Here is a 10,743-nt window from a genome sequence, read left to right as displayed (position 1 = left end):
TAGAGCTTCAAGGAGATTATGTTGAAAAATAAAAAAAAATTTACCCAAAAAAAATTGTTTTTATACTTCATTCTAAGGACTTATTGAACTACCCTCGTATATTCTTTGAAATGCATAAGAATTTGATCAAATCTGTTGAAATTACATGAAATCTGACATTTCCTGGAAACCTCACAAATTTATTTATTAAACTAAAAATTCAACGGAATCTTTTAAAATACAGTAAAATACTTTAAATTCTTACATCCTCTCAAAATTTTAAGTTGTTGAAAATGCCTTGGAATCTTTTAAAATCCTCTAAGCGGTTTCCAAATAATTTAAGAAAATTCAGAAATAGGTATTGACCTGAATGTAATAGTGGTTAACCCATAGGTCAATTTATTGAAAAAGAAGTGCCTTGAGTAACTCTGTTCAATACACAAAAAAAGACTAAGTAACTTTATCTTAAAAAAGTGTTTTAGGAAATAAAAGTTACTACAATAGAAATTTCCTCAAGTTTTCCCTGATTTCCAGGTTTTTCCTCACCTGCGACTATCCTGATATAAAGAAAAATTTGTAACTCTCGAAAAATCTTTTTGAATGCGAAATTTTGATAAAATTTTCCTTCAATAATTATTACACACAATATTTTACTTACCTGCACCACAGAAATTATATTCTCGAGCAGCAAATAAATCCTTTTTTGGAATATTTCACAATAGTTCAAAAATACCACAAAAAAAAGAGTTGTCGAATAAACAGACTTAAACTCTCCGAGATTAGCGGGACGGAAACTGAAAGCGATAAACACATCACAAGAAAAAAATATTAAAAAAAAACCCGTTGGGAATCACGAAACTTTGTACGAGAATCTTCGATTTGTTTTGAAGGAAGTTCCTTTTCCAAGAAACGAAATAAGATAAAAGTATTATTTTCACCTTATATTGGGAGAAATATAGTGTTTATATGTTTTTATAAAAATAATTAATACTTAATAATGAAATAAAGATCGCAATTTAAATGTCTAAAGTTCGCCCTGATTGACATACGTTTCTCTTAAACAAAAACGTACTTAATTGTCGATTAGAAAATGGATAAAGGCTAATAATTAAATAATTAGGGATCAAAATGAAAAGTTAAAAACTCACCTGCTCGCGGCAAGTCCAATCCTTAAAATATGTAATGTCCTGCCCGTTGATTGTTATTTCTCCTGAGCCATTACCTCTCAACACTACAGTGCCTCTTGCAGATTTTCTGCAACAACCTAAGAATAAAAACATTTTTATATCAAAAGCAATGGATGAAATGAAAAATCTATTGAAATTAAAATAATTAAGGTGTCTATCTAAAGGATGAATTTATATTCCCAAGCCACTTTAGTTTTTTCCGGATTAATTGTTAATTTGTCTCGTTCAATTTACAAAAATTCAAAAGATTTGGAACAGCAGATAATTTTTTATGATAAGAATTATAATTTGAAACAGAGAATTTCATGAAAAATTATCAGTCTAAATTTGAACTGGGATGGAAGAAAAAATTTTCCAAAGTTCCGGTTTTATAACAAAAAATCTCTGTTACATGTCAAATAAGCATTCTTAAGTTGGTTGCCTTAAAGTTTAAGTTATAATTCTTTACGGAAATCCCTTATTCTAGGTCAGAATTACATTTATTTCGCCAAATTCCCTGTTCCAAATCAGAAATGTATTTATTTTTTAATAAAATATATAAATCAAATTCATTTATTTATCTTTCAAATATTTATTATTCTCTATCATAATTCAGAAATTTAGTAAACAATTCAAGCACAATTCAAGCAATATTTTGTTGCATAGAAAACAGATTTTATGCAAGGAATTTTTATAAGCTGACAAATTCTGGCTTGAAACAAGGGATCTTTTTGTAAATTCTTTTTTTTTTGTAATTTAGAATTTAAATTAATGTCCAAAACTTCCAGTTCCACATAAAAATTACCTATTTCCAGAAAGAATTATAATTATTAAGGAAATTCCCTGTTCAAAAGTTAAAATTATAATTCTTTACAAGAATTTTTTTATACTCAATTTATTTATACTTCGACCAAACTCAGAATGATAATTTTTTCACCAAATTTCCTATTTGAAGTCAAAATTTAATTTATTTACAAAACTTTCCGTTCCAAGTCAAAATTATTTTTATATAACAAATTTTCTATTATAATTAAAAAATACGGTGTCACCCCATACATAAATTTATTATAATATATTATTATAGTATTATAATTATTATATCACAATATAATTATTATAATTTTGAACAAGATTTCCTGTTCTAAAGTGAATCTAAAATAAAAATTATAATCCTCTTCCAAATTGAAAATCCTAATTGCTTTAGAAAGTTCCCTGTATCAAATTCGAAGTTATAATCCTTTAGTAAAATCCCCCTGTTCGAACTCAGAATCATAACTCTTTCATAAAACAGAATATTTCAAGTCAGAATGGTAAATCTCTTAAAAAATTCCGTATTTCAAGTGAGAATTGTAATTTTATCAAAAATTTCCTATTTATAATTATAATTTATTGTATTAATGACAATCTTTTGATATAAATCATTTGCAATATTTTGTAAATTAAAATAACAGTTAACTCTACTTATCGAAGAAAATAATAATAATTAAATATAATTATCAAAAATAATCTCATTATTATTATTATTATTATTATTATTATTATTATTATTATTAATATTATTATTCACTACAATTCAATTAATTGATAAAATAATTGCCAGGATAAAATCCATATTTTATTGATTTGCATCCGCCCTTAGTTTATATATAAATTTTTCTCTTGCTTTATATAAACACAATGTTTTAATCATTCTAATAATACCTTTTTTCGTCATATGTGTACATTGGAAGTTGATTATATAAATTACTTTTAATAAGACATCAATCAGCTTCACATTTGTATGATCATTTATTAAGACAATATGTTAAGGAATTATTTTCAAATTGCAAAATGATGGTAATAAAAATAAAATATTGTTATAAATTTATTGACAATAATTTCGAACTTTGAAATAATAAATTGATTTGTTTCAATTTTGCAAATAACTTTTTTGTTACGGGATGACAAAGTTATGCAATACAAATTTTATTATTTTACAGAATTTTATTGTACTATCTTTTTTGGATAATATTAAAAATAATATTTAAAAAAATTAAACTTTATTGACTAATTCTTCAATTTATAGTATTGAAAATTATATATCGTAGACTTACATTGTCACTTTGAACCGTTTAATTTATAAATGTTTAAAATTCAATAAATATTAATCATTTTTTCTAACCGGAATTTTGTCCCCTTCATTAAAACGGACATCCTGAATTAATTTTCGCATTTTTAAGTACTATTTTCAATAATATTCAATTGGAATGGAATAAAACTCGGGGACATTTAAAATATGAATTAAACTCTGAAAATATAATTGCAATAAAAAAAGAAAGATATATTCTATACTTCAAGTCTCAGAATGTGCTATGAAATATGTTTTTTTTTTAAGGAATTTAGGCGACACGTTTTTTCCGGTTGTGAAAAACAAATAACAAAGTTTTACTTTATAATTCTATAGTTTATAACCTGATTCAGCTGTTCTAATTTTGTTTTCGAATTCTAATGGGTTTCACTGTACTCTTTCAAAATCTGTCAAAAAATATTTTAAAAGTTTTAAATTACTAAACTATTTTTACGGAGAAGAGAATTTTTTTCTTAAACATAGCACGATATCACAAACAAGAAAGAGAAATTTTTTGGGAAACTTTTCTAGATATGGAAACTTTGAAGTTATTTTTTCTTTAATTTTGTTGGTTCTAAAGAAAAATGCGAAAATTCGATTTTAAGAAAAAAATTCTCTTATCCACAAAAATAGTTTAAGTAATTTTAAACTTTTTAAATATTTTCCGACAGATTTTGAGGGAATTCGAAAAGAAAATTGAAACATCTAAATTAGGTCAAAAACTACCAAGTTTTAGAGGAAAAATTTGTGATTTGTTGAAAATAGATTAGAAAATTGAAATGTTAGTAACTTATTAAAATTTCTTTATCAAAGCGGAAAAATACGTGTCGTCTAAATTCCTGTAATAAAACAAGACATTTCATCGCGGAGAGATTCTGCGACATAAGTGTAGAACCTTCTAAATTTGAAATAGATTCTTTCCTTTATTGCGTATTTTTGCAATTAACTTGGTAAATAGGTATATTTAATAATTAAATCTCAAGCTTTCTTTTACAAGGTAATATTCGAAAAAGATGATATTATCAGCTTTCGTATTTTCACCCATTTAGTTGTTTATGTGCAGTGCATAATAATTTTTAGTAGAAATACGTTATACGAATCTAGAATGTTAAGGAAAAAGACGCACCTTTCACAGTGACAAATGGCCTTCCATCTAAATCGTACTCAATCTGAAACACAAAGTATATAATATATTCCACCTCGAAATTACTCCAAACTATTTGAAACTATTTTTTGTTAGGAGACTCGTTTGCTTCATTGGATGAAGCTTTCATTGTTTTTGCCGCTTAAACAAAATCCGCAAACTTCGGGTTTATGAGAAACATAAGATTATCTAAATAATATATTTAATAATAATAAAAATCAATATAAGAAAGGTGTCAGCAATTTGAAATACTAAATGTAATTAGCAGGCTTTTGAAGATTTCGAACATAAAGAAGCTTTTAATGAATTTAAAAAGATTTCAAGATAATAAAAAAAATTCTTAAAATTTCTGGCAAATGTAAACTGATTTTTCTTTTTGAAAATAAATTTTAAGAGAAAATTGAAAAAGATTTCCAAAGATTTTAAATTATTTTCTAAAATTTCAAAAAAAGTATGGGAAAGATTTTCAAGCAAAATATTTCAATTAGCAAGATTACAGAGACACTTTGCAGTTTTAAAAAGATTCAAAATATTTTTAAGAATGTTTAAAAATGTACATTTTTTAATATTTGGAAATCAAAATTTCGAAGCTTCTTAAGGACTTTGAAACGATTCACGATAATAGAAAAATTATTTAAGGATTTATGAAAAAATGATAACTGATATTTCTATTTTGAACATGTAATTTCAAGAGAATATTTTAAAAAGTTAAGATTTCTAAAATCGTTATAACAGATTCTAAAAAATTTCAACGCAAGTTTTATAAATTTTCAGAATTTTAAGAAAATTTGTGGAAAAATTCGAATAATTAAAAAAAATATTCAGAAGGATTAAAGGATTTTGAAATAGTGGAAAAATATTTTGAAATCTAAAAATATTGAAAACATTTTTTTAACAAAATGTAAATTTTGGAGGATTTCGAAACAAATTTCGAAGCTTTTTACAAAGTTTAAAAGGCTTCACGATAATAACGAAAACTTCTTATAATTCGTGGGAGAATTAATACTGATTTTGTATTTTGAAAAATTAGGATTTTCAACTAAAAAAGACAAATTGTATTTTAACAACAACAAAAATTTTTTTAAATAGTTTGAGTTTCAACTGGAATAGTAAAATTTTCAATAAAGGAAATGAATTTTAAACAGAATATCTTACTTAGCAACCAAAGAGAAGAATTTTGAATTCAAATTATAAATCTTCAACCACAACAAATTAATTTGTAACAAAACAGTTTAGTTTTGAACCAAGTATTTGAATTTTTATTCCAAAAATATGAATCTTGAACGAAAAATGTAGTATTTAATATTTCAATCGAAGAAGATATTAATTTTTAATCAAAAACAGTTGAATTCAACAACAACGAATATGTTCAACAAATTTAAATTTAAATTTACATTTTCAACGTGCAAACTAACTTATAAAGTTTATACATTAAATAATGTGTAAAATTAAATATTTTAGCATATTAGCGATGAAATTTTTAAAATTTTATAGATTTTAAAAATTACAGTTTCAGCAGAAATACTCTGGATAATCATTTTCAGAGGCCAACAGGATTTTTTCAAGTTTTAAGTAGATATCTGAAATAGCTCTGTTTTCCTCTACTTATTCCATTAAAAATCTGAAAACTAATCTGCTAATTTAAAACTTCAAACATTTTTATAACATTAGAAAAAGCTTAAATTTTGAATATTTGGAAATAAAAATTGAAAAGCTTCTTAAAGATTTAGAAAGGTTTCACGATAATAAAAAATCGCTTAAAATATCTGGCCAAATTTATATTGATTTTTTGTTTTGTTTTGAAAAATCAATTTTAAGAGAAAATTAAAAAGATTCCAAAAAATCTTGAAATGTTTCTTAAAATTCCGGAAAACAATATGGATAATTTTAAAGCAACATTTTTTAATTAGCCAGATTACAATGTTTTATGAAAAATTTGAGTAAGTTTAAATGATATTAAGAAGCTTTAAAAAGATTCAAAATTAATTTAAACCTAAAAAAATTATAAAGATGCAAAAATGTAAATTTTTTAATATTTGGAAATTAAAATTTTGAAGTATCTTAAACATTTTTAAAAATTCATGGAAAAATTTAAACTGATTTTTTATAAAAAAAAAAAATAGTTTTAAGCGAGAATTTTAAAAAGCTTAAAAACATTTATAAAGATTTCTATAATGGCCATAACAGAATATGGAAGATTTGAAGGCATTTTAATTGTATTTTTTAGAATTCTAAGGAAATTTATGGCAAATTTAAAATGATTTTAAAAGATATTTAGAAGGTGTAAATGTTTTGGAAATATTAAAAGAATGATTCGATACTCGAAAAGGTTTACAGGAATTCAAACAAATTGTAAATTTTTTTATGATTAATTCGAAAAATTAATTTTCAATGAAAATTCAAAAAGGTCTTGAAACATTACCAAATACTGCTAACACTGCCATAGAAAATTTGGAAGATTTAAGGGCAACTTTTTTAAGTTTTATGATTTTAAAAAAATTTTAAACTAATCCGAGTGAGTTGAATATATTTATTCTTCAAATTTTTAAAAGGCCTACATATCTTTTAAATTGACTCGAATGTTTCCTAAAACTTTGCAAAATCCTGTAAAATAAAAAAAAGTGCTTTTTCGACATATCTGAAATCTTCAAAAATATGTTTGAATTTTCGCAGAAATGTTACAAATATAATATTTCTATAACCTTAAAAACAAATGAAAAGTAAAACCACAACAGAAATATTTATTCAAAATCATTTAATCTGTTTCAATTGGAAATTCCACCATTTTGTTGAAAATTCTTTTTTTTCAGTTAAAAATTCAACTGAACGAAATTTAGTCTTTTTTATCGAGGATTGAACTACTTTGTTCAAAATGTATTGCTTTTTATTAAAGATTCGCCATTTTAGTTAAAAATTGATCTGTTTCGTTAAAAATGTCACTATTTTGTTAAAAAACTCATATTTTATACAAAAATCACCTATTTCGTTAAAAATGCATACTTTCGTGTTAAAAAATTGAACTTTTTTATAAAAAACTCGTCTCTTTTTGAAAGAATTGCGTCTTTTATGGTTAAAACTTCTATTGATAAAAATGAGTTTTTTTTTGGTTGAGGATTTAGCTATTTTGTAATGATAATAAAATTTCAGCATATTAGCGATAGGGTCTTTTCAATTTTCATAGATTTTTAAAAACTAGAAAGTTTAGCTCAACTACCTTACACGGAAAAAGGGAAAGTTTCTTAAAAACAGAGAAAAAAGAACTCATTAAAATTTATCATCAGGAAATATACTAAATGTTATCTAAGTTCGTAACCTTACTCTCATTGACCCACTTGGTAACGTACTTCATGGACGGCCTCTGAATGTTGCTTTAAAGTTTTTTTTTTTATTTTGTATTTAATTTATATACTCAAGCTTATCAATATATTTACTAATTTTTATTTTATTCTCGGATGTACTTGTCGTAAAATCAAGAATTTAGTTTCTTCAAATAATCTAAAATGTAACTAAAGTTGTCAATAAATCAAATTATTTTGATTAAAGTTAAAAGTTGCGCATGACTTAAAAATGGCATATTTATAATTTTAGTACTGAAATTCAAAGTTTTTTTCCGAAATGTAATAAAATACCAACATTAATTTCCTGAAAGTAGCGTGGGTTATGATTTAAGAAATTCAACCTTATTTTTACAATTATCCACTCTTAAAACGTGAAAACTCAAATCTTACATTGAAAAAAAAAAAATACTAAAAGTACTAATCTGCTAATTTTCAAGAACTGTATGCAAATTAAAAAAATAAAATGATTTGCTTATATTGAATTTACTGGAATTTTTACGCTATAATTAGATGAACTTTTGTAAATTACCTACGTTCAAAAATCATATAAAATTTTTGGTAAAATCTATGAAAAAAACATTTTTATTCTATCATTTTCCTGGAAAATAACCACAATTTTTTCCCCTAAGGAAGAATAATTAGTGCGCATAATGCTCTAAGCGGTTTTAAATTCTTTGGTACAAAATACACATACTATTTTGAATTTTGATACATACTGGAAGTACAGCGGCTGTTTCCATCAATCCCTGCAAAGGTTTCCTATACTTCATAATGAAATCCGAAGCTTCATGAGCCAATGGATGATCTGCCAATCTCTGTGCAGTATTTATGAAGTATTCGTACTGAAAAATAAAGTTTTTATTGTCATCTGGCAGTTATAAATTTCATCTACAATTATCTGCACAACGCTGTATGTTTTAATCAAAAGTATTTCAATAAAAACTGGGTGTCTACTAATTTTCGGCCAATAAATACCCGATTATTTGCGGACTGTAATGATAAAATCTCCTATCAGGTGCTGTACTTAAATTACGTGATAGTTTGCAGTAAGTGTACATTAGGATGGTCCAAAAATGCATGGCAAAATTTTTTGCATGGTAGAGGGCTACGATCCCCTCCTTTTTTTCCAAATCTGAACAAAGAAATTCTATAATTTTTTATTTTTTTTATTTTAACAGGTGTCGGTTTTGGCTTGAAGTTTCCCATGTGAAATGCATGGGGAAAAATCACTTTGTTGAGTTTTTAAAATAATTTGTAAGGGTTTGAAAAAATGTTAAGGGAAAGTATGGGGGCCTGTAGAGAATTATCCAACGAAGAATTTCATGTATCACCTTTTCACCAAAGCATTTTTGTCTTTTTTCACTTATAATTAATAATGTTGCCCTAGTGGAATATTTATTAACATTGGTAAAATGATTTTTTATTGTTAAAACAAATGGAATTTGTTTTAATAATTTCTGCATTAAAAATTATTAATATTTCTTCCGTGGAATATTTATCAACATTGTTTGACTAATTTTATATATTTTTTCGTAATAGCAATTATGACTTAAATATTACTGATTAATTAATTATTATTAAATAATCAATTATTACTAAGAAATATTCCACTAGACCCACAGTAATAATTTTTTAAAAAATTGAAAGGAAATTATTCAAACGAATTCCATTTATTTAAACAATTGAAAATTAATTAACTAATGTTAATAAATATTCCACTAGACCGATCAGTGAAAAACGAACGAATCCAACAGTTATTTAAAAAATCAGGGATTCAAAAAAAAATCTTACAAAAGTAATAATAATAAAAATGATAATAATCAATAATCTTTTATTTATATTTCTTTTTTTGCAGTTGCTTTTTCTTGAAGATTATATTTTTAGTTATAGATTTTATTTTTTTTTAAGAATTCAAAAGTTTTGTTGGAAAGTCATTCTTTGATGTTGAACATTCAACTATTTCGTAAAAAATTCAACAATTTTGGTTAAAATGATCCTTTTTAGATAAAAATTCAATGGTTTTGTTGAAAATTCAAATATTTTGTAAAAGATTTACTTTCTTTTGTTAAATTCATATTTTGTTATTCAAAATTCATCCATTTTTTTCTAAATTAAACTAAAACAATTTTTTTGAAAATTTTGACTTTTTTAATCCATCTGTTAAAGTAGAAATTCCATCTTTCTTGGATAAAAATGCAACTGTTTGGTTGAAAATTCAACTATTTTGTAGAAAATTTCTTTCGTTTAAAAATTATATACTGTTGTTGAAAAGTCAACTGAAATCTTTTTTGATATAAATTGCAAATATTTTATAAAATATTCAAACATTTTTATTAAAAATCGTCCGTTTTCGTTGAAAATCCAGCAGTTTTGTTGAATGCAGGTTTAAAAATTCATCTATTTCAGTAAAAATGTCATCTTTCTTGGATATAAATACAAATATTTGGTCGAAAATTAAACTATTTATTAAAAAATCGTCCGTTTTCGTTCAAAAATCAGCCGTTTTGTTGAAAATTCAACATTTGATAGAAAATTAACTTCTTATTTGAAACTCAAATTTTGGTGATGAAAAGTCGAACCAAAATATTTTTTCAATGAAAATTCAAATACTTATGTTGAAATGAATTTGTCTTTTTAATTAAAAAATTAATCTGTTTTAGTAGAAATTTGATCTTTCTTGGATATAAATGCAAATATTTGGTGGAAAATTCAACAATTTATTTAAAAAATCATCCGTTTAATTGAAAATTCAGCTGCTTTGTTGAAAATTCAACATTTCGTAGAAAATTTACTTTTTGCTTAAAGCTCAAATTTTGGTGATGAAAAGTCAAACTAAATATTTTTTTGTTGAAAATTAAAATACTTTTGTTGAAATGAATTTGTCTTTTTATTTTAAAAATTCATCTTTTTCAGTAGAAATCTCATCTATCTTGGATTAAAATGCAACTGCTTGGTTGAACATTCAACAATTTTGTTTAAAATCATCCTTTTTGGTTAAAAATTACACTG

The 10,743-nt window shown here is 24.3% G+C and overlaps 1 protein-coding gene across 1 annotated transcript in view; it reads right to left on the bottom strand.

Annotated features, from left to right (window-relative positions):
- The window catches only part of LOC117169918 (28S ribosomal protein S9, mitochondrial), a 41,289-nt gene that overhangs the window by 17,983 nt on the left and 12,563 nt on the right, over positions 1–10,743 (bottom strand). The window contains exons 7-9 of the mRNA XM_033356427.1: positions 8,451–8,576; positions 4,379–4,421; positions 1,128–1,243 (exon numbers count right to left, since the gene is read on the bottom strand). Coding sequence (XP_033212318.1) covers positions 1,128–1,243; positions 4,379–4,421; positions 8,451–8,576 — 285 coding nt within the window. The remainder of the gene's footprint in view (positions 1–1,127; positions 1,244–4,378; positions 4,422–8,450; positions 8,577–10,743) is intronic.

This window comes from Belonocnema kinseyi, chromosome 3 (assembly GCF_010883055.1).
Source record: "Belonocnema kinseyi isolate 2016_QV_RU_SX_M_011 chromosome 3, B_treatae_v1, whole genome shotgun sequence".
In the NCBI taxonomy this organism is placed as follows: domain Eukaryota; kingdom Metazoa; phylum Arthropoda; class Insecta; order Hymenoptera; family Cynipidae; genus Belonocnema; species Belonocnema kinseyi.
This window is presented reverse-complemented; position numbering and strand designations above follow the sequence as displayed.